This window comes from Pogoniulus pusillus, chromosome 6, assembly GCF_015220805.1.
Source record: "Pogoniulus pusillus isolate bPogPus1 chromosome 6, bPogPus1.pri, whole genome shotgun sequence".
Lineage (NCBI taxonomy): Eukaryota > Metazoa > Chordata > Aves > Piciformes > Lybiidae > Pogoniulus > Pogoniulus pusillus.
This window is the reverse complement of record NC_087269.1, coordinates 23,183,415-23,207,776: the sequence shown is the minus strand read 5'-3', so window position 1 is coordinate 23,207,776 and position 24,362 is coordinate 23,183,415. Positions and strand designations below refer to the sequence as shown.

The 24,362-nt window shown below is 44.0% G+C and overlaps 2 protein-coding genes across 16 annotated transcripts in view; both read left to right on the top strand.

Annotated features, from left to right (window-relative positions):
* CAMK2G (calcium/calmodulin dependent protein kinase II gamma) overlaps window positions 1-16,421 on the top strand; it is a 136,472-nt gene extending 120,051 nt beyond the window's left edge. For 2 of the 15 annotated variants that reach the window (XM_064144940.1, XM_064144938.1), the window contains 9 exons: window positions 2,060-2,128; window positions 3,723-3,767; window positions 4,399-4,447; window positions 6,549-6,662; window positions 8,314-8,439; window positions 10,024-10,099; window positions 10,599-10,693; window positions 11,720-11,965; window positions 13,713-16,421. In XM_064144940.1, the coding sequence (XP_064001010.1) occupies window positions 2,060-2,128; window positions 3,723-3,767; window positions 4,399-4,447; window positions 6,549-6,662; window positions 8,314-8,439; window positions 10,024-10,099; window positions 10,599-10,693; window positions 11,720-11,952 (807 nt within the window). In that variant the 3' untranslated portion in view covers window positions 11,953-11,965; window positions 13,713-16,421. The remainder of the gene's footprint in view (window positions 1-2,059; window positions 2,129-3,722; window positions 3,768-4,398; window positions 4,448-6,548; window positions 6,663-8,313; window positions 8,440-10,023; window positions 10,100-10,598; window positions 10,694-11,719; window positions 11,966-13,712) is intronic. The other 13 variants (XM_064144942.1, XM_064144941.1, XM_064144947.1 and 10 more) reach the window with 8 other exon arrangements.
* A 6,044-nt stretch (window positions 16,422-22,465) lies between these two features.
* NDST2 (N-deacetylase and N-sulfotransferase 2) overlaps window positions 22,466-24,362 on the top strand; it is a 159,457-nt gene continuing 157,560 nt past the window's right edge. Inside the window, exon 1 of the mRNA XM_064144936.1 lies at window positions 22,466-22,742. The gene's annotated coding sequence lies outside the window, so the exon portion shown is untranslated. The remainder of the gene's footprint in view (window positions 22,743-24,362) is intronic.

The following is a 24,362-nucleotide window of genomic DNA, read 5'->3' as shown; positions in this document are numbered from 1 at the left end:
GGGCTCCTCGGATCGAGAGAGACGCAAAATGGAGGAGAAAAAAGCTTCGAGGAAGCGCGTTTCAGCTGAGCTAGCCTCGGTCCTGCTCTCTCTTGCCGAACCAGGCTGTGGCATCGCCGCTGCCGCTCCTCGTTTAAATCTCCCGCTCGCCAGGCACCGCCCTAAGGTGACATTGCACATCTAGCAAGCTGTTGTCCATTTCTTTTTCAGAACAGTGGCTCCCTGGATGTTTTTGCCTTTTCTTCCCATTTGGCTTCAGTTATAAAGCCTTCCAAAAAAAAAATATTTTTGTATAGCTTCTTTCATTCTAATTTTGCCTTCTTATCCTGGTGGACAGTGAAAAATGGGCTGTGCCCTTCTCAGTGGAAGAGGTTTGGAAGACAGACCTCTGCATTAGGATCACCGTTTCTGAAGTAGCATGGGAACCTCAGTGCTGTGTGGAGAGGTGGATCCAGATATTGCCAGAAGTTGTGTTATGTTTATGCCACAAAATAGTTTAGGATTATTTTTTTCAGGTTGATCTGCTCCTGTGTTACATCCATAGTGGCCTGCCATCAGGCTGGAAAGACATGCACAAAGCAAAGCTCTTGGAAGGCCAAAGTCTTAGGACTATGCAGGGATGTACAGGAAAAGGCAATAAACAGTAATTTGTGAAGCATTTCTCATTTCTTAGCTTCAGAGATGGAGCGTATCATAATTTTTTTTCTTCCATGGACTTCTAAAGAATGAATTTTTGCCTCACTCTTGCACTTCCTCTTCTGTGTCTCCTCTCTCTCCCTTTCAAAAAAGAATGTAGCTAAGCCAAGACATGCTGCTTGCTAAGAAAAACTGAAGTATTACTAGATGCATGTGTGAATTCCCAGCATCATAGGATGTATTTCTGGCTGACAGTGGCAGATGTTTTTCAGCAGCATTTGACTTCTTCCTCCATTGGGGTGGTTGCTGGGTGATGGAGGCCTAATGTTTTGCAGTATGAGTTTGCACTGCCCAAGAACTGTGGGGTGGAGCAGCTGCAATGAGGTCACACTGCTGTGAGCTCCCAGTTAGTACCTTCATCTGTACAGCAGGGAGTTTAAAGTGAGACTCTTGTGGTGCTGATTTTGACTTTGTTAGTGGTGTCTCGTAAAGAGTACACAGCAGTGTAACTGTGGGCCTAAGTTTCCAATAACCAAATGGATTTGTGAGCTTGGACACAGATTAGGCTTCTTACAGATACAGACTTTGCTCATCCATCATGTAACTGATGTACATGACTCAATAAGACATTTCTTTGCAGCAACATGGTGATTGCCTCACTCTTACGCAGTGTGAATGCGGGAAATTGAGATTCTATTCTTCTACCACAGCTACAAGAGAAATTGAAGAGAGAAAGATGCAAAACTACTGGGCACCATCCAGAAGACTTGCTGCCTGGGGATCTGCATGTCCTTTTCCTTGCATCCCATTCCTTTTCATATTTTGGTCCTGAAGTCTCTTTGTTCAGGTCACAGCAGGGATACAACACACCATGCCTCACCTTTTCTCTGCCTTTTATAGGGCTAACCACAGTTTTTTCTTGCATCAGTAGATTCCCTGGGACTCTCAGCAGCAGCATCACATACCTAGGAGTGTTTCTGCACATTTTAGGAGTTCTCAGACATGACTCCTATTTGTTCTGTTTGAAACTGCACCGTCATTATTGTGTACCTCTCAATTTTGTAGTCTCTTTCTCTTGGGACTGCTGCCACCTCATTCTTCCTTGACAAATACTTTCATGGGTACTCGTTGCAGGATTTTCCCTATCTCTTTGGGCTGCTGCCTTTTTCCTTCCCATTTTCCTTCCCTATAGCTCTAGCACTCTATGCATATTTGGGGGCTGGTACAACAATTTCTGTTGCCTCTGAGGGAAGGATGATGTCCAGTGGTTGAACAGCACTCCTTTGTCTTCCCTCTTGGTAACTGAGCCTGTGTGGGAGGTGTGGGTGTGAGGAGCTGGTTGGGGTGGAAGCAAAAATACTGTCATTTTCTTGCTGCCTCTGCTGCCTTGCAGGGGAACTAAAACCATGTTTTTCTGTCTCAGCCACAGAGCAACAACAAAACCAGTATAGTAAGCACTGCAAAAGAAACACCCCCAGTGCAGACGTCCATGGTATCTTCCCCAACCACTATTTTTTTCCTGTTTGGTTTAATTTTGATTCTGTCCTCTTCCCTTCTCTCCTTCCCTACTCCCCTACTCCCATCCTAAGTGCTGCTTGTGTTGTTCTGTTTCAGCTTGTGTTTTGGCTTTGTTCTGTCCTGTCTGTGTCCCTGTGCTGCTGTGGAGCCTGATCACAGCCTCACAGGCTTTGGGGTGGGGGTGCTGAGCAGAGCTGTGGTTGGATGTGGGAATCGCAGCTTGCCTAGACTTCCCCATGTGCCATCCCTGTATAGTTCTGTGTGTCCCGTTCAACTGTTCCTGCTAGCTTTGGAGAAGCTAGTTTGGAAGAAGAGGGTGGCAAATTCCAGCCACTCTTCAACATGCAGGAAATGGAGGATGGACTTCAGGACATCACAGAAGACAGGGCAGGCAAAGGGTTTTTAGAGTAATCCTCTGTTTGCCCATCTGGCCTGCTCACTTGTGTAGTTGATTCTCTGCAGCTCGCTGATTTGCTGGGCTAGCATATTCTGTTTGGGCTGTGTGCAGCAGGCCGCATAGTGTGCCCTCTGTGCCTAGCACTTTTAATGCCACAGCTCAGTATGGTCTGCTTGTGTATGCTGGAAAGATCAGGCAGCAGAGCCTGATGACAGGGCAGTGACAGAGGCAGATCGCTAAGTGTATGTCACTGCACTTGTCAGTCACTGTTGCCATCTCTGAGTCACCCTGTGAGAGTGGCAGCAGTGGGAAGAGGATCCTGAAGTCTTGTCCCAGTAGTGAAGGAGTGAGTGTAGGAGCTAGTTAGCACCAATAAGGCTGGCAGGTGCTTTTTGTTTTGTGTCTCTGGAGAGTTGGATCTGGCTTTTCTGATGGGGCTGGGAGGGTGGGATTTGATGTTTTTGTTGTAGGATGAAGCATTCTTGGGACACTTCATAATTTTCTGCTTTCCCTTCACTGACTTTGTTCATGATGGTTTTGATACTGAGAGAACCTTTCTAAATTATTAATTTTGGTTTTGTTAGTGAAATTTGATCTAATTTTAGAGACTTTTAAGAATGTGTATGTTTTTTCCAGAGCCTAATTCCTTAGCAACTCCTTTGAGAGTAGTCTGACTATCATTTTTTTTATTATGGAAATTATGAATGTCCCTTTTTTAAGGTAAAATATCTGGCAAACTTTCCCAAAAACTGGGAGACAAAGACCCTAGCCCAGTAGTATCCTTTCTTCCCCCTCTACCTCTTCTGAAGCATTTTCCAGTGAAGATGCTGCTTGAGGGGTCATTATTTCATGAACAGTACAGAGGTTGCACAGTTGCTGCCTGGTGTTGGTGCCAGCCTCAGTGACTGGAGGCAAATTGGTAATTCGGGCATTTTCAGGGAAGCTGGGGGCTTTGTCTCCTTGTGACTGTAGCTTTTAGTGCAGCCTCTCTCTTCAGGAAACCTGTGCAGGAATTGTGTGCGCCCACACGTGAGCACATGTGTGCTGTTTGGAGTTTGTGGTTTGATTTTTTACTTTAAATGTCAGTCATCTTTTCTCTACTTGCTGGGGAGTGAAAATAAATGAAAATGCTTTGGAAGTTGAGTTTAATGATTATTCCATCCTTTCCTAGGAGCCTCAAACAACTGTTGTCCATAATGCTACAGATGGCATAAAGGTAAGGGCTGGGAGTGTTGTCAGAGAAACTACTGCTTCTCTCCTTGTTCTTGTCTTCATGTGTCTTCAATTTCTACCTTTCCAACGTCTGGTTTGTAGCATGCTCCTGAATACTGCTGGAAGTAGACTGGAAAGGTTGCGTGATATGGCTGTGGACCTCTGGAAGAGGCTGAGTAGGGATAGCTGTTCAAATATAATCTCTTTCCTACTGTGATGTGTAATCACTACTCTTTCGTGTGTGGGGTAGAAGAGAAGATACAGGCACTTTTTTTTCTTCTGAAAATGGAGACCTATTCCTCTGAGAAAGCCTGGGAGGCCTTTTTTTTAGCTTCTTGTGGCTATTCTTCCAGAAAGAAGCAAATCCCATTTGATATCACTTGACAGTTTGGTAGCTTCTGTCCTTGTAAAAGTTCTAGGTGGATGGCTTGAACATGCTAAAGCTGAGCAGAGATACTGTTAAGTTTTGCTTAATATTTGGTCTGCTTCCATCCAGATCTTCCTCACGTCATCCTCTCCCTGCTGCCCTTGCCAGTGTTTCTGTGCTTTCCCCCATCTTTCTTCACAAACAAATCAGACTATTTAATCATGCCTACAACTGCTGATGCCTGGTAATACTCTGTTCTGCTGTGCAGGGTTCCACAGAGAGCTGTAACACCACAACTGAAGATGAGGATCTGAAAGGTAGGTGTTTTGCCTGTAATTTCTAGGCAGGGATCATGGTGATTTGATAATTACTTTGAACTAGCTTCCCAGATTTCTGTGTCTGACTCAGTTCATAAATTCACAGTGAAGCAGTCATTCCTGTCACAGTGGGACCAAGTGTTGGAGAACCGGCTGACTTGGCCTCTGTGTAACATAAACACTGTTTGCCCTGAGCTAATTTGTTTTTTCTCAGGTGGAATTCTTTATGTGCAAATATCATAATCTGTTCATCTCCAGTCTGCTTCTAGGTGTGGAAAATCCCTACCAGTCCCTTCAAGTTTGGAATCTGGTTGTGGTTTTGTGCTTCCCTGTAAGTTACAGGGAGTTGACACCTCTCTGTTAGTGCCCAGTTTCCTTTCTGACCCTTTTCTGGGAATCTCTTCAGTGACATACACATGCTTCTTTTTTTTTTTTCCTTTTAACTTTTTGGGTCTATTTTTTGTTTCTGAGTTTAAGACCATTTCTATCCTGTTTTCCCTAAATATCATTTCTATTTCTTGTCCTTGACTGAGATACCAGTAGAGGGAGAGGCTGAGAAGAGATTTCACACTTGTCAGTGACTATATCATAAATATTCTGTGCTTGTAAAACTCTCTAGGTGAAGGAGCCCTGGGTTACATATCTGCTGACATTGCTTGAGTAGCTGCCCTTTCCCTGACCTTCCTGAAGAAACAGCAGACATTTTTCTGAATGAGCAAGTTCAGGATAGGTGAACACAGATTTGCATTCTGAGGCAAATGTGTTAATAGTTGGCACTTTGAGACAGGTATTCTTATCCTCCCTGTAGTCAATCTGAGTTACATATCCAGAGAAAAATCAATGCTGACTCTGTGGTGTAGCAGCAATGTCACCTCTGTCAGCTGGGAAAGTTCCTGATACTTTTCCTGTGACTTGCCACAAGCTGCTGGCTCCACTTCTGAGGAGTCACAGGGAGCAGAAATGTGCCAGGGAGTGAATGGGCTCTGCAATACAGATTTTTTCAGATAAGACTTGACCTCATTACAGTACAGTATTCTAACTCCCACATTTTTGCCAAAGAGTAACCCGTGGATTCAGAACCTGAGTTTGAGGGAACTGGGTGGTTTAGTTAGTGCGATAATGAAACTGATTTATCTAATCTCCATTGGGTCTGTCCATAACAGATATTTGTTCAGAACCTTGTCTCCTTTGTTCAAGACAGGTTCCAGACTTGAGCCAGTCAAATCAATGAGTTCTGTAAATCTTGAATATAAATTCTGAGAGGAGAGGAAGGCTGGGGCTGGAGCAGAAGAGCAGTGCAGGGTGGGGAATAGAGCAACCAGCCAGGGCTAAATCTATGAATTGTGTAGGGCTACATTGCTGCAGATTATAACTGAGGTATTTGGTGGTGGTTCGTTTGGGTCTTGTTTTGTTTTGCTGTTTGTTTTGTTTGTTTGTTGTTTGATTTGGGTTTTTTTCCTGGAAGAGGTTGGCAGATTTTGCTATGATTTTAACAGAAGGAAGCATTTGAGTAGTGGTTGGGAGGACGGGAGTTTGCACAGTAATGGTTTGTGCTCTGGCCAGCTCTGATGATCCTTCAATTTTAAGTGTAGCAGTGTTCACCAGTGTTTATTTTCAACTCCTTCTCCTCCATGTTCTAAGCTAAGGAAGCACTTAAGCAAAACTACATAAACCAAAAGCTTTGGTGGTGTTGGAGTTCTTGGTGTTCTGCATAGCCATGACTCTGAGAAATGGGAGGTGCTTGTGCAATTCCTCTGCCAATTTCTTGTTTTTAGTAGACAACAGGTTACATAAATCTGTTCTGTTGTAGTGTGGGAGAGACATTGTCTTCCTCCATCAGTGACAGGGATATGTTGCTTCCACTGTGGTGGGACTAAGGGCAGCTCCACCACCTCCTCATCTGCCATCCATGGTGTCATTCTAAATTGCACAGCAGGTCCATATTGTAGAGCTATCTCTACTTGGCTTTGCTCTGGAGGATACTCCTGCATGTTTTGTGCCCAGCATTGTGGTTTCTTTAATGTTCTCCTATATCCTTTCTCTTTTTTTTATTTACTGAACTTGCGTGTTCTGTTTGTGTTTTAATTCCCTGCCATGCTAGCTCCCCCTCTCTCCACCGGGGATGGCAGCTCAGTGCTTGAAGGACGGAGGCACAGTGAGAGCAAAACACAGACTGAGTCCATGCAGTCCCAGCTTTCTCTCTGTTTCTCAGCCAGTAAGTCCAGGGTGCAGTGCTTGATGGCATCTTTTTCCCACCCTTCCTTCCACCTTTCCCATTTCTCCTTTCCCAAGATTTTTCCCTTCCTCAACTTCCTTCCAGAATGTTGATTTTTCTTTTTTCATTTCCAGTACTCCAGAATAAAAAGAAATCATCTCCCTTCCTGCAAAATACCCTCCTTTGCACACCAAAAATTTCAAAACCATTCCTTTTTGAAACAAAATCCCAAACAGCCTCATCCTAGCTAATTTAATTTCTTTGCTTTCATCTGGGAAAGATGTGTTCTTTGTTAGGATACACTGTCTTTTAAGGTTTTCTCAGGCAAGTCACTCTTTCTCTTAGTTTTCCTTGTGGTAAATAGGGTCAGTGGTGCAGGTCTTCTTAGGGAGGAGATATGCAAGGGCTGAATTCAGTCTTGCTTGCCACGAATTCCTGAGCACTCCAGAACAGGGACCATGCTTGCAAAGTATAAAAATAAGACAAGTCAGGTTTTACAGAATACTTCAAGGATACTTTGGAAGGGAAACTGTGGCTGCTGGAAGACCCCATAGCATTTCTAAATCCATTGTCAGATGCTCTGAATTAAAATCCTCTGATAATGTTGTTATTGAGGGGCATTTCTCTGTTGTGAGCTTTACCTTGTATGTCTGTCTTGTTAGCTTAGTTAGCTGGTACCATTGTTAGCCAGCCAGTTATGGTGCCATCTGCCTGAGCTCTCCTGAATTGGCTGCTTCTATAGAGGAGTCTGTGGCAGAAAAACTTCAAAAAGGATATGGAAAAAGACCATAGCAGGTTGGAGAAAATCTCAGTGAGATTCCTAGCCTTTCCCCTATGCAAACATACTGTACTAGCTGCCTCAGAATAGTGAGCTATAATGGAAGGATCTTCAATATGAGCTGGAAATGTCTGATCAGGTCAGTCCGAGAAGGAAGGAACAGGCATGCCTTCTTCTGTCTCCTCCTTTCTTCCTTTCTTCCTTATCTGTTTTTCTGCACACAGCATCAGTATCTCATACAATGAAGCAGCCCAGAGATTCTCTGTTACTTATTTTTGAAGTAGCTCTAAGGATGTCAATCTGCTGATTCTTGAGGTGCAATAGGAAAGGTGTTTTGCCCAGACAGGATGGAAGGGAAATGATATCTTCTGAAGTCCTTTTTGCAGTGAACTGCCCATGACTGCTTAACTCCTTCCTCTTGCTCATACTACCAAGGCCTTGCTTGGAGCGCTGAGAAGTGCCAGTTCACTTCTCTGCCAAGTGGGGCAGCCTTGTCCCACTCCGCTGCCGTCTTGAGTTGAGATTTGCAGTGGTTTCGGTTGCCTTTCCCTTTCACTCGTACCTGCACTCGTGCTGCTCTGTCACTACCCCGACCAGTTTCAGATCACTCTTAAACTACCTTCAGCAGCATTACTGCGATTCCTACTGTGCTCTGAGAGGGTCTTATGCACTGGTGCCAGGGTGGTCCCCTCTTGAGAAGTCTGTCCCTGCTGCTGTGTGACAGAGGCAAGAGAGCAGGTAGAGGGTGCTGGGATGTGGCTGTCTCCGTGTGCCGACCGGGGCTGGGGCTGCGTGTGTTTGTGGTTCTTTGTTAGTTTTTATTTTACTTTCTGGATTTTGTTTATTATTTTAATGCTTACATTTGTTTTGCAGCTACACAGTCTTGTGAAGAGAAGCTTCTTGCCTGGGACAGCCCAGGGCAGACATTGGAGTTAGAGCGTGCTCGGTCGGAGCCTTTGCTAACTCCAGTAGTCCCCTTTGTGCTTAACCGTGCACCGTGTAAGTTAGCAGCTGGATAGAAGTAGCGGAGTAGTGCAATTAATGCTAGCTACTCTAGATGTACTTTTCCTCATCGTCTCTTCACCCCTGCCCGCTGCACCGCCCCATCCGCCCGGAAAGGACCACAGCGTCCCTGGCAACTCATCACGTTGTTTCCGGCTTGAGGCGCAGGCGCGGGCGCGGCGGGCCTGCCCGGAACACGGCTCGGCCGCCCCCCGCCGCCTGGGAGGAGAGCGCGGCTGTAAGCTCCTCCTGGCGTGCCTGCTGTCGTCTGCCCCTTGTGGCGCTTGAGGAAAGCAGCAGGACAGTGCCGGTCACTGTTGTGGCCCCCTGCTGGGTCGTGAGCCCGCCGCCTGTCTGTGCATCTCCACAGTGCAAGGCCCCGGGGATTCATGAGGCAGGGACAAATGTCTTCTCCTTTGTCCTTCCGAAAACATGGGTCAGATCACCTGTGTGCTGGCTGTAGCTCGGGATGTAGTAAAAGCAGTCTGATGGAATGGACTTGTGTTGAACGACAGGGTCATTGCTGCTGCATAGTGAAACTTGGGAAGGTGGTACAAATCTCTGTAAGATGAGTCAGGACATGGTGGCCATGGTTGGCAGATTGCCTCACACATCTCAAATGGAGTCCCATGGACTCCATCTTCCAGATACTGTACACACTGGTGTGTGTCTGCATGGGAGTGAGGTAACCTTGCTTTGTGCAGAAGCAATTTTATACAACTTACGTGTAAGGACATTTTTCACAATAGACATAGCCCACTGTGTGCTTTTCATCCATGTGCTGTATACATCTTTCAATGTGCAGAAAAGTGTACAGCCTGAGTGGTGAAGCCAGCTCCCTTGCTATTGTGAGCAGAGAACATGGAACACCTCAGAAGTGGTGTGGCCTGGACAATTTGTTGTGATAAACCCAGAGAAGGGAATGCAGATGTGTTGGACAGAGTGGGTCCAAGTAACAGTATATGAGTAGCCCCTATCTTCATTTGTTTTGAAGTCCAGTGTACTGCGTTGGATTAATGATAGTGCTGTCAGAATGATGAATTGTGTTGTAGGTTTTGGACTGACAAAAGCTAACTACCTGATGAACAGAATGCAGCACTCATAATAGCTGAGGTATTGGTGATAGTGATAAGCAAATTGTTTGGAAACATTTTCCAACTGGCTTGGTTAATGTATATGACTACTGTGATGAAGGGTTTTCACATCTTAAACTGCAAGACAAGTGCTTCACATGAGAAGGTTCATTGGCATTCATTAGTCAGACTCCCGAGAAGCATCTCAGGCTGTCATCCAGGAGACACCTCTGGTGTCCTAGACCTTTCTAGAAGAAAAATAATTGAAATACATCTTTATTTCCTTTCACTCTGCATTTTGGGATCACCATTCCCCTTTCATACCACTGCCCCCCTACCCTCATGTGAATGCCTGTCATTACTGCGTATGTCCAGAATGCAGGGAGCAACATCCTATGAGATCTAGACTAATGGTGCTCCCCATATTACTTGTATGAAGCATCCACTAGCCTCATATTCCCATTGAAGTCTTACACACAGTTCAATTGCTCTTCCTTCTCATTTACAGTGCGTAAACAAGAGATCATTAAGATAACAGAGCAGCTGATAGAAGCCATCAATAATGGAGACTTTGAGGCTTATACGTAAGTACAAATGTCTTCTGATGTGTTGTTTATCAGTTTGTGTGCAAGCAATGATCTGATTCCTGGGTATGCACTGTCATGCACTCAGGGATGATAAAAAGTTTTATGCATTCTAGCTTCCATAAGTTGAGAGTAAGAATACAAGAAAGGTATCTAAATGAACATCAAGTAAAATTCAGTTATCAAACAGCAATAGGAGTGATAAAGGGAAGGAAATTGCCCTGGCTTTGTAAGAAGAGTAGCAAGGAGGGCAGTGAGTTGGACAAAAAGAGAGTAAAAGAGAAATCAGAAGCTAACGGGCTTACTTTTTGTGAAATGCCAACTCACACTGACACCTTGTTGTTGCAGGAGGATTGAGTCCTTCACAACTTACTCCTTGGAGTAGGAAAATAGTTAGGTGGACATGGGGTGTAAGTCAAATGACATATCAGCACTTCATTGTGTAAATAGCTCTTAGGTTCAAATGCAGACTGTAAGCCTGTGGTGCTTTTCTTTGCAGAAAAATCTGTGATCCTGGTTTGACCTCATTTGAACCTGAAGCATTGGGGAACCTGGTTGAAGGAATGGATTTCCATAAGTTTTACTTTGAGAACTGTGAGTGGATAGATTTGGTAACACCAACAGATTTCTCTCTAATCTTACTTTATGCCACATTTGAGTCATAATGCATTCATAAGAATCAGCACGCTTTTTCTCAAAAGCCTTCTTCAGCAGCAGTTTCATTTCTAATACCCATCTCCTCCCAGTGTAGGCACACAGTTTGCCTGTGCAAATAATTTGTAAGAACATACTGTGGGAGTTTTAGAAGTCTGAGGCACTGGATTTCCAACTGATACTGAAATAGAAAGGATGAGTATTTTTTGATGCAAAGAATGTTGTATGTTTGGGGTAGACACACTAAATGGTCAGAAATATAGTCATGCACGAATCAGTCACACACCTTCACTTTTTTCATGGACCATTTCAGATCTCTAATACCTAAAGAACCTCCTTCATGCATACAAGGGTCACCTCATTAGCTTGGGACACTAAAAAAAGTTGGGAGAAATGTCATTTATGCTTAACTTGGCTGTCTCCACAGGATGAGATAATTGAAATTTAAATCCTGAGCTGTTTAATTTGTTTTATTTTGGAAATTAGGTCAGGATCCTTAGTATAGGCAATTCCTAGTGCACTAACTGCAAAGAGTTTGTCTCTAAAAAACTTGTTGTGGAGTGAATTTTACACTTGTCTGAGGCTTGTTCATATTTAATACAGGCCTAGCTTGAAGAGCTTTTGATTATTGACTCTCTTACAGCAGTATTCTCTAATATAAGATCTTTTCCTGTAACTGAAGAAACAGCAACACTGGTGTTGAAAAAGTGGCATGTATGCTTTGCAGAAGAAGTGGGAGCAAAGGGGACAGGTTATTCTAGGCAGTAGGATGTTCAGAATTTCTAAGGAGAAGAACAGGTACTAGGGGAAAAAATTGCTTGTACTTTGACTGGAAAATTGCAGGAGCAATTTTTATTGTATTCCAGAGTCCAGGGGAAGGTAAGTAGAATAGAAAAGAGGTTGGAGCATGTGGGGGACTGTTCCTTCTTGGCAGTAAAATGCTTATGGTTTTGCATGTTCTGCCAGTATTGTCGAAGAACAGCAAGCCAATACACACCACCATCCTGAACCCTCATGTCCATGTCATTGGTGAAGATGCTGCCTGCATTGCATACATCCGCCTGACTCAGTATATCGATGGCCAAGGCCGGCCCCGCACCACACAGTCTGAAGAGACACGTGTCTGGCACCGCCGAGATGGCAAGTGGTTGAATGTCCACTACCACTGCTCTGGAGCTCCTGCAGCACCTCTCCAGTGAGGATCAAATACAGGTATGGAATACCAGGGACAGGAGTATATCATATCTAAAGCTAAGGATGTTGTGTGTGGGGATTTGGTCTTCAAGGCTGTTTAGTGGCTGTGAGAGAACTGTTTTTTTTTTTTAAAAATTCTGGTAGTGAGTTGGTATGCTTTTTCTGTAAGCCCTGACCTCTGGACTTGGTAGGATTATCTGCCACTCTTAACAGTCTGGAGTCATGTATCAGAAGGCTGTTCCTGAACATGGTTACTACCCTCGTAGCAGCAATGCTTCCTCCCAGGTACTCAGGTCTGTGCTTGGACAGAGTGCTAATCTGGAGCAGAAAGGAAGAGCATCTCACGCTTTGCACAGGTCTGCTTTTTCCTGGCTGTTACATGCTGAGGGCTATTTCAGAGAACTTTTTTAATAAGAATGTCATATTCTAGAGATCATGTTATGAAATTTATACAGAACAATTTCTATGCCATAGGGGTAAAGATTTATTTATGTAAATTTTACTACTGATTTTCCAGTTAGCAAGAGCTATTTTGTACACAATGCTGAGAAGACTCAGAGGGAAAAAGAATAAATCTAAACAAATAGCAATGTCAAAGGATTTAAAATATCCCCGATTAGCCTGCTGCAATTCAGCATTGAAGGAAATTTATTATAAAGTTTAACATGAAGTAATTTGTTGCATGCTCCAAAAAGACAGCAGATCAATTTACTTTGGCATTCTCGTTTATTGCCTTACTGCTTCCTTTTAGTCAGACGTGCAGAGACTTTCTGACTCCTTTCATTTTACACTGAAGTTTGTATTACAATTTTAAAATATTAAGTTTCTTAATATTAGGACCTTTTTACTAAAGATTTTCTGTTTAAGAGCAAACACAGAAAACATCTACTTGGGAGACAAGTTTTTCTAAAGGTAGTCATTTGAGGACAAACCAATAGTCTTGTGTACTACTTAAGGCTAAGCCAAGAGCAGTTATTATTTTTGTGTTCTGAGGGCTTCAACCCTACTGAAGGCAATGGAAATGAATGTGAACTATCTCAAGTAAACCGCAGCACTCACAGATAGAACTTGAAAATCAAAAGTTCATTGTGGGCACCAGAAGCAGAGTAGGTTTCAAGAGAGCTGGACAATCAGCTCAATTTCCAGGGAGTAAGGCAACGAGAATGATAAAGTCTTTGCAAGGAAACAAAAAACCTTACTTGCATCAGTTTTCATCACAGAGATGTTGATGGAGACGTCTGTCCTAGATTTAGTAAAAAAAAAAGTTGCAGAAGAAATTATGAAACTAAAGATTGTTGTGGCTATGCCCAAAGTTTGAGGAAGCTTATAAATGAGGAGTCTTAGCTGCTACAGAAGATGTATGTTTCCTTGACTTGGACCCTGAAATGTTGCATCTCTTTCAAAAGAAACTGTTCTTAAGACCAGAGCCTTTAATCACCCTTTGGGAAACTTCTTCAATATCTGGAACATCACTATTAGATAGTGGGCCCAGGTCTGCTCCAATCAAGCAAGTAGTTCATTTTCCTTGGCACACTCAGCCACCTGGAAGGGAAAGTGTGTATTGTGCCTCTTACCTTCAGGGGTCTCCTCAGAAGTCCTTATCTGCCCTGCATTAGGAAGGTTATCTGCCTGCACCAAGTAATTAGCCTGTGGAAAATGTATTCTATTAATTGTATACAGCTAATGTTTGGCTTTATTTCTTTCCGTCTTCCATCCTGTTCTCCCCTCTCCTTTCTGGGTGGACACTACATCTTCCTGACTTCAGCAGCTTGTGGAGATACTCAGCTGGAGGGTAATATCTTCTTAGCGAGCAGCTCTGGAGTGCCTGAGTGACAGCAATGGTCATGTCTGTTTTGACATTAAAAAAAAACCACAAAGTACAAACAGGCAGCAGCCAAATGCACGAAACCCTGCATGCATCTGATGCTCTGGGTGCTGCCTTTCTGTTGTTTTCCATGGATCCATCGTGTCTGTTTCTGCTGTAAGAAGGTGTTTTTAAATCTTAAAAAAAAAAAAGACATGTTGTTTGTATAAAATAATAAAGAACAGGAATAATGCTAAGTAAATGACAGATTATCCAACATGCCCACTCCCCCAGGGCTAAGAAAATGGCAGCAGCTGGAACATCTTTCAGAAATGAAGTGAGGGGGGAAGCAAAAGTGGAGAAAGAGAGAGGGAGAGCAAAAAACGGAAGCAGCTCGAGCAGCAGTGGGGTCTGAACTGTGCCATAGTGGAAGCTAACATCACATTCAGGCTGTGCTGCGACCTCAGTCAGTGAGAGGTAGTGAGGAGACCCCACAGGAGCCAGTGTGAAGACTGGGGTTCAAGAGAGAGGAATGCTCCTCATCCTGTTGCTTGGCACACTGAGTTCACCCTGTTTCTTCTTCAATTTCTGCACAGCAAGAACGCTATGGAAAGCTGTTTGCTCAGCTGCTGGATCCCAAACCAGACTTTTTTAGTTTTGTTTTGGTTTTGTTTTGGGGGATTTGTAATGAAAAAAAAACTCACACATTGTGGGATATTGATTTAATACTAAAGGTCAAAATAGGGATTAAAAAAATTGGTTTAAGTGAATATAACTTATATGAAAGCTTGCTCTTCAGAGATACTGGTTTTAGAAACAGCCACTACCTGGCCAAACATGGAGGTTTGAGGCCAGCTTATTTAACTTAACAAAATAAAAAAGCATTGCATTAAGAGCAGAGATTTTGGAGGAAGAGGGTACATGTATGGGATTTTTTTTTTCTTTGTTAGCAGTGTAGTTGGGATCCACAGTGCTGCAGAACACATGTTCCTTATGAAACAGACAAAAACCTTAGTGTTATGTTCTTCATGAAAACTTGCACATACACTCCTATATGAGGCATAAATAGCGTGTGTTTTTATACTGAAATATATGCACCAATAGAATTAAAGGGGTTACCTGGCCTCCTGTTTGATGTGTTTGGTCTCCCAGTAGAACAGCAGTGGGAGCCAGCAGTCCCAGCCAGGTGCTTTTCCTCACAATTAACCAACCCATCTAAGGTTTGTAAGTGTCATGTTTACTAGTGTTTATTTGGATAATTTTTCTATGTTTTACAGCAATGTTGTAACACAGAAAATTATCAGATCAGAACCTCAAAAACTGTAGCTGAAGGACTCTAGGCCACCTCGCTGTGTTGCCTCTGGGTGTTCAAGGATACCTCATGGAGAAGAGGGGAAAGGAAGTGAGCACATGTGATCTGATGTTTGTCCTTTGAGTCAGTTCGTGTTCCTTTATTTTCTGCAAAAGGAGTCCATTTCCTTTATTCACTGAGTGGGAATTGTGGAAGTGTTTTGTTGACCTTACCGAGGAGGGAACCTATACCTCCTAGAAGGAAAACAGGGCCTTTCTGTCAAACCTGACAGGATTTGTCTTGACCAAGGGAAGGCATGACTTGCAGATGTTGGGATGGGCTTTTACCTGAATTTCTATCAAACCCTATAATTTTTTCTATCTTTCAAGGGAATGCAAGTGATTACATTGACAGCATAGTAACTGTGAAGCCATCGTTTTACAGTCTACAGAAGACAAGGAAGACAATTTGAAATTTTAATTCTTATATAACAATGCAGAAAATAAAAGCTGTTGCACAAAGAGGAGCTGTCACTTTGCAACAGTTAGCTCTCTGCTCCCTTTGTTAGAGAGGTGCTATCCCACACTATGATTAGATCAATTAGACTCACCCTGATGAAGGAGAAGACCATCCACACTTCCCATGTTTGTCTAAGCAAATACCCTTTTCTTCCTCTCGGCACCATGCCAGGGACAAGTGTGGAGATTAATCCCATGGAGGGCAAACACTAGATTTTATTATTTTGAAACATTTTTAAGACAGCACTAAGCCAATATGAAGTGGAAAAGTAAAAAGCCTTGGTATTTTATTCAGAATCTTTTTAAAGCCACAAAGAGAAAGCAGACAGGAGATTGCAATTATGCCATTTAAAAAAGATAGATACAAAACATTATGCATGCCTTCTTTAGGTCAGATCTTCCTTGTCTCTTTACCTGATGGTTATTAATAATTAAAAAGAAAACCCTCTCTGTTAAGTATCTGCATCTTTCAGAGAAAATTTTAAAAGAATGGAACTGTTGGGTTTTTTGGTTTTGCACAGTCTTGGAGACAAACTCTCTTTTGGTTGTTTTGTTTTATTTCTTTTTAAGTTAATGAGACCCTTAGCTTGGTATGGCCATTATCAAACACAGCTGTATACCTTTAGCATCCTTAATGTTCTCTTATGGGGCTAATATAAGCATCTATATAATATATATTATAAATATCACATTTTAAACAGGAAGTGGAAGGCATTTGATGCAGAATTTTTGCATGATATAGAAATAAAGTTAGCTAGTGTTTGTTTGTTTGGTCTGAATGTTGGTAGAACCTTCATAGCTTTGTTACAATGAAACCTTGAACTGAAGATATTTAATAAAATAACATTTAAACAGTGCAAAGTTCTGAGTGTCATGTTTTTCTCTTAAACCATGGCATAATGTGGAATTTGCACTTCTGAGATAAGAATCAACATGCACAGCTTTTTTTGGTCAGTTAATCGTTTGATTTTAAAATACGTTTACAAATGGACAAATGGTGTTACCTGACATGAAAAAAAATAACCAGTGTTAATAAAAGCAAAAGGACGACAGAACCTGTTAAAATTAAATTTATGGCATTTCCTTGACAAATCATGGAATAGTAGGGAAATGTTGCTTCTGTTCCTGATAGCCCAGCCTTTGGCAAGGCTCTGATCTTACTTCCTTTATTATTTCTTGGTTTCCTCACCAATATTTCACACTCTTTGTGGGAGAAGCTGTCTTGCCATTAGATTTGCCTGATATTAACATGCTGAACTCAAGTTGGATGGTAGCTTTTGTATTTGAGAGATAATGCATTTTGTGTACTAGATGGCATGTTTCTGTGGAGGCACTGATCACCCTCTCACCTGTCCAAATTTGCCTGGTCTAGCAGCATAAGCAACACACACAAGTGGTGTTCCCCAGGACTTCAGTACTGGGGCCAGTTCTGTTTAATAGCTTCATCACTTGTCCAGGTGAGGGGATTGTGTGCACCCTCACTAAGCTTGCAGATGACACCAAGCTGGGAGGGAGTGTTGACTTGCTTGAGGGTAGGAGGGTGCTATAGAGGGATTTGGAAAGGACAGATCCATGAGTTGAGGTTCAATAAGGCCAGGTGCTGGGCTCTGCACTTGGGTCACATGCCACACTACAGACTTAAGAAAGAGTAGCTGGATAGCTTCCCAGTAGAAAATGACCTGGTGTTGCTGATCAACAGCTATCTGAACATGAGCCACCAGGGTGCCCAGGTGGCCAAGGAGGCATCCTGTCCTGTATCAGAAAAACAGCACTGGGAAAAGTGATTGTCACTCTGTACTCTGTATGGGTGAGGCTGCAAACTGTGTTCGGTTTGTTGGCCCTTCACTGCAAGAAAGAGACTGAAGTGCTGCAGCATGTCCAAAGAGAAATGAGGCTGGCAAGGGGTCTAGGTGCAGCTGAAGGAACAGTTTGTTCAATCTGGAGGAGACCTTATTGCTCTCTACAACTACTTGAAAGGAGGTGGTAGGTGAGGTGGCTGTTGGTCTCCTCCCAACTTGCAAGCAGAACACTAGGAAATAGCCTCAACTTATTTCTTCACCAAAAGAGTTGTAAGCATTGGAACTGGCAGGGATGTGGCTGAGTGCCCTGGAGACATTTAAAAGACATTTAGATGTGTTGCTTAGTGACATGGTTTAGTGGTGGACTTGGTTATGCTGGGTTAGTGTTGAATTTGGTCTTAAAGTCTTTCCCAACCTAAACAATCCTATTATTTCCTAAGAAAGGTAGAAGTTAGTTTTAGGCCATTTTGTTTATATGTGATCTCTCATTATTAGCATTTCATTTATGTTGACTTGGGTAGGCTTGTTCCACTCAGCCTTAGCTGCTTGTCATTTTTCTGTTATTTTGCCCCTTGCACTGTCTATTCTGCTCTCCTAAGGGCAGGGTGGTTCAGCACTGAGCCTGCAGCGTGTGCTGCTCATGTCTTCTACTCAAATCCCTTCCCAGGTGTGCAGGGAGTGTGGCTGTGGTGGGACAAATGCTTGTGTGCTTTTCTTTGTCTCCCGCTGGCCTTTTGGCAGCTGAGTGTGTGTAGAGTATAGCGCAGTTGCTGTGCACTGGGGATACATATCTTGTTTTGCTGCTGGCTGCAGCGAAGCCCGAGGGGCTCTATCTGGCTTTGGTGCCCCAGTTTCGCAGGCTTGGCCGACCTCCAGCTTTCCTGAGTTGTCCTCAGGTACAACCGGGAAGCCCTGCAGATGGGAGGGGGTTGCTTTGCCTTATCAGCCAAAGAGAGTTCAATGTGCTTAATCCCCTTTAACTACAGCAATTACCTAGTAAATAGTGTCAGTTGCTGCTGCTTAAAGGGATGATTGCTTTTCCTGCCTGATAAATCAGGAGGAAAATTGTCCTTAGTGTTTAAAGGGAGAAGGTAAGAATTTTACAGCCCACAGTTGCTGGCACTGAATACGATCTGTTTATAGCCAGGAGAGATAACTCCTGCTTTTATGGAAGCAGAGAGGTTCCGTTATCATTTCTGACATCCAAAGCAGCACCGTTCATCAGCTACGGTCTCTTTAGAAGCAGTTAATCATACCTTAATGATCTTTGAAGAAATTTTGCAGTATGATGATATTCACTAGGAAGATACCAGTAAAGTTAGTGATGAGTTCCCATGTTCTTAGTAGTAATATTAACCAGGACAAGCGTAATATAAACACTTGCTGAAAGCAGAATAGTCAGACTAATGCTTATGTCAAGAATATTTATGTAGCATCTATGTGAGGCCTTTCAGAAGTTCCCGGTGTTATGTGTGTGGTTTAAGTACCTTTAGAAGAGGTGATGGTATTCTGTTCAAGCTGTCTTGCCTTTGCTGCTTGCCAGTGCACTATTAGTCTATTAGCAGGAGCATGAAGAATGTGACAGAATCTGTCCCAGAAATGTAGTCTTGTGTTTTCTTACATTTTAGCTGACAGCGTGGATTGGGAATTGTACTTACTTGCAGTGTGATGACTCCATTATTGAGCTATGAAGCAGTGCTATTTCTAGAAACTTTTCCAGTGTTTTGTTAAAATCTGCTTATGGCATTTTGCCACCTTCCAACCTGAGAGATGTGCCTGAGCATGGTTTTCTAAGTTCTCTCCCCCAATACACGTACATGAATGCTTGTACACATTAGTTGATTCTCTGTGGACACCTATGGTTGATGGCAGCTTTCATTTGAGACCAAACCAGTTTTCCCTTTCAATTCTTAATTACTGGGTTACCGACACAAAGTCTGGCAGGATGCTTTATGCTATAGTATGTATGAGAGGTGGGGAAAGAGATGAGCACAATTAGACCTGGAGTGCTGATACCCTTTTCCATTCTATTACTGAAACTGTGATCTGTTACTTCTGTGTGATTGATGATGTAGACAAATGGACAGAGTATTTGCCTAGCTATGAGGAGATTCGTGATCTGTGTCTGGGTTTGATACTGCTCTGCAGGGTGACTGCAGACAAGCCACTTATGTGCTCTGTGTCAGCTTTCCCCTTTGTCCATTCAGATAATGAAACTGACCTCTTCAGAAACTGCAGAGACTGATGAACAGTGATGCAGAACAGCTGAGTGGTGTTGCTGAGTCTCATCTCAGATGGTTGCTTTTTTCTTTTTTTTTTTTTTTCCTGGAGAATTTGGGACTGCAGACTAACCTGGAACACTTGTTTATTTGGAGCTGGTATAAATTTATTTTAGAGTTGGGAAAGGTGGTCCTTGGGGACACTTAAAGTGGATTGAGTGGAGGATTACGAGTTTTTCCCTTGAGATCACTTCATGCCTGAAAACTGCTCACCTGCAGGAATGCTCTGCCTGCCTGCCAAGTAAGAAACTGGAATTTACTGGTCAGTGTGTGGTAATACGAAGAATTTTAAGGAAGAAATTTCTTCTATATTTAAGAAGCATTAAAAAAACAACAACAAACAAAAAAAATGCATGTGCTTGTGGTTTTAAAGGCAGCCTGGCTATAGTGAAAGGAAGCAAATAATTAAGTAATTAAGTCAGTAAAATCTCAGCCTGGGAGTTACTTATGTCACAGTGGGGTCCTTTAAAGGAAGGCGGATGTTGTCCTTAATCTATATAACATTTTACATAATTTTGCTCACCATAATTGTGCATTAATAGATGGACAGAATTATATTTATTCCAAGAAAGTGCTTTAATTAATGCATTTTGGCAGAGTTGGGATTTGGCCAATGAATATTGGGATGAAATACTGTCTTGTCCTGATTTACTTCTCCTTTGTCTTTCTGTGAAAGTGTAGTGTTCATATCAACAGCCTGCAAAAAAGGCACTGAGGTTTTGCTTAGGACATCTTGTTTACATTGCAACATCATATAGATTATATCAGTAGCTACAGCAGTGCTTCTGCTGTGTGGTTGTTCCTGTTTTGGAAAGCAATTATTTACATGTTCAGAAGCTAAAAAGAAACTGAAAAAAAGTACATAGATGAGAAGGATATGTTTTACTTGTGAAATTCATTGCTTTGGATTTATAATATTTTTCTTGCCTAAAGGGTCAAACTTTGAGAAGATGGTTTACAAATTTCAGCCTTGTTAATTCTAAAGTAGCATTAATGGTGACATTTATTTAAAATAAGTCAGCAAGTTTAAACTGCTTCTAATCTGTTACATTGTCAGTAAAAAACTTCCATACCTATCAGACATAATTCATTGAGCTTCCAAATAATGACATGTTTAATCTTTTGTACAGCATTATAGTTTGACCTTCCTGTATGAAGGACCTTGGAAAGATGGGATGTATTTTGGAGCAATCTCTTTCACTAAAGATTTAAATGGAATTTTAATCCAATATTGCTACACAGTCCAGTATAGGGCACAGTAATGATATGGTCCTGTCAGTGATTCCTTTTCCTCAGCGTTATTTAGATTGGTTTGACTGGGGCAGAGAGGCGAACTACCAAAAACCTTTTTTTTATATCAGAATCTCAAACTGGGGTTTGAAATGGTAAATCCAGTTTCACAGAATGCAGTGCTGGATTATAAATTCTACAAGCATATGACATGAAGCATTGAAGTGTCACATGTTCCCTCTGTTGGCTCACAATAAAGTGCAAGGTTTGTGGAAGATCAGGTATCATTTGCTGCTGCTGCCATGCTAGATTCAGGGTGGCTGCAGGCAGCGAGACAGTATTTCATCTGATGTAAGCACTGTGGCATGTGTTTGGGTTAATTCAAGAGAAATGCAATCATGTGTATGTGATATTCAGTCTTCTGGCAGGATGAAGACCTGGTGTGACGGGACAGCAGCCTTGGTGCAGGCGGTGGGAGCAGCTGCCCTCTCAGCCTCTGCTGACAGGGTGCTGTTGGACAGAAGCTGAACAAGCTTTTGAACTGCACTAAGAGTTGCTCCTAGCTTTGTCTGCATTACTTTGGTTATTTAATTCACTTGCTAAGTCAGGCTTCACAGACTTGCAGAAACATGGTCAGTACTTAAGATAAGAACACATTAGCTGCAAATTAAAAGCCTTGTTAGAATGTGTCCAAAAGCAGTAACTTCTTTTTTTCACTTTTCAACAGAGGAACAATTCCTATGTAGCCAATGTATACATCTTGTGTTGCTTTTTTAGAGTATTTCCTGGGAGGGATGAAACTCCAAGGTGGAATCCCATACATTAGAAGAGTTTCAAGGTCCATCGTGACAAGGTGCTGGGTCATTTCATTTAAACTATATTCTTCCCTGGACTAGATGATCCTTGAGGTCACTACCAACATGTTATTCTATGAATCTGTGAATCTATGAGTGAGGAAGAGGGTGCCAGCAATTCTTAGACTCAAAGAAGCAGCACTTTTCCAGGATCAGGCCTCATTCTTTGAGCACCTGCCGGCCCCTTCCTTGGTCCTCTTCACCAGCCAGCCAGCTCTGCTGTTTTTGATCACTTGTGCTGTCACATAGGTCCCCTCCTCTGCAGCCCAGCGGCTGCTTTCTGTACAACAGGTTCGAAAGCAGGCCTGCGGCAACAGCATTCTCGAACGGCTGTCCACCATCCTCCGCCGAGAGCAAATGTTCCTGTGATGTGGCTCCGTTGTGACTTCCTACTACAACTTTCTCGACCTTTCCAAGTAGGAAATTGCACCGTGCGTTTTTTTCGGGAGGTTGCTGCCGCAGGCGCTGTTACAGCGTGCCGATCCCTGCCTACTGCTTTTCTGGGCAGCCCACTGCTGCTAGAATGCTCTGTGATCACGGCTACGGCGGTGTCGCCGTGCGGCCGCAGTTGTAACACAACGCCGTGTGCGCGGCGGCGCCTCCCTGGTCCAGAACGGCAACAAGCCGAGGCGGGAAGGGGTAACCCGCAGTAGCATGTTGCGGTAACGGCGGGAAGCGGCGCAAGTCCTTCTGGCCGGGAGCAAACACCTCCCAGCTTCTCGCCCACAGCCAACGTGCTCCCTGCGGGGCCTGTCGCACCAGATGCTCCTAGCCGAGCCGGCGCGGCTCGGGCCAGGCAGCAGCAACCCCCGACGCAAAGCGGCTAGAGGGCGGGGCCTAGTGCCCCTCCTCCGCGCGAAAGATGGCGGCTGAGCGGCACGTCGGCGGCTCCCCCAGCGGCCGGAGGGACGTCCAGCGACCGGGAGCCGGCGGGCCTTGGCTGGCCTGAGAGCTCCCCGCGGCGCGTGGACGCACGCCCGACGGAGCTGTGCCCTGCCCGCCCGGCGGGGCCTCCTTGCGGTAAGTGAGGTGGAAGAAGAGGGTAGAGAGGTGGTGACGGCCCAGCCTGGCTCGCGTCGGGGGGCGGCGGAGGAGGGTGAGTGACGCTGGTGGGGCCGGGGGAAGTTGTGTGCCGGCCAGGGGTCGGCAGTCCCCGATGGAGCGGGTGGCCTGCAACGGCGGCTCCGCGCCGGGCAGCGGGAAGTGAGAGGCCAGGGCCGCCGCCCAGGGGGCCGAGTTGGGGGCAGGCAAGCGGGGCGGGCGCTGCCCCCTGCCCCTGAGTCTATGCCGCCCGCGCCCCGCTACCCACCCTGTAGCCACCTGTGCAGTGAGAAACGGCCTAGCCTCGCCCGGAAAGGACGCAAGACGCATCCATGCCTTGCTACAGCGGCCTCATCTCCCGGCGGCGCTCAGGGCCAGAGGTTGCGCAGCCCTAACCTGTAGCTGTTTACGGGCGCCGAGCCGCCGACACACAGCAACATGGGGCAGAAGCTCCTTTCTCATGGCAGTTGCCACGGCTGCCGCCCCTGGCAGCCCTATTTCCCCAGCCCGTCGGCTGGGCGCGTGGTCCTGTGCCAGCGCTGGGCTCCGGCTTTGTTTATCCCACGGTGTTGCGTTGCGAACGGCGAGGTTGCTTGTTACGGAGTTGACGGCCACTGAGCAAGTCAGCATGTAAAGGATGTTCGTGTTGCTGTCACGCGGCTGCATCTGGATTGCCTGTGGTACACACGCTTCTGTTTGGGGGTTGTGTTCGGTGGAGGCCAACAGCGCTTATTGTTGCGGGAGCATAAAGACACAATAAAAATGATGTTGCTTAGAAGGAGCTGATGGAATGCGAGGCATCTTTCCTGCAGTATTTCCCATGTTTTAGTCGTTAAAACATGTTTGCCGTGGTAAAGTGATAAAGTGCAAGACACCCCTGTTTGCTTATGCAAGAGTTAATAAACTCTAGCCCAAGTTAGAAGTAGGCAAATGGCATATCTCGGTGTGAGAACCTCAAGTTGCAATAATCCAGACTGGTGTTCTTTGTGACCAGAGAAGTATTCGGAATCGTTAATAATATGCACATTTCTCATTAGGAAATGCAACTTTGCTTGTCATAGCAAGGAAGTAAACTTGAAATTGTTAAAAAATTTTCAGGTTAAGTGCAGTCAACTCAGTTATCTGTGATTATTTGAACCGGAACATTTTAGATGATGGGAGAATATAGGTATCACCTGTGTGGTGAGACACTGTGTACAAAAACATGTAGGGAGCCAGAAACAATTGCAAGCTCAGCACCAGCTGCAGGAGTTTATCAGACTGGGCCCATGAATGCTCATGTTGCCCAGGTGAGCTGGCTCTGTATCCTCACCAGTATGCGGTCCCCAGTGCCAATCTTGGATCTCTGTGTGATGTATCTGGAACATGTAGTAATCCTCTGAGCAGAGCTGCATAGATAAGATAATCCATTTCATTTTAGTTGACAGTTGTTTACATGTGATCTCTTGCTCATTTTCCTCTTTCAAGGGAATGTATATTCTTCCCTGATTACAGCTCAGGTCAAAATCTCTCAGCACTTGTAGCAAGTCTCTTTTAATTGGACTCATTTAGCTCTCATAAGGTTGTGTTTTAATTCTCTTTTCTGAATTCTTCTCCCCA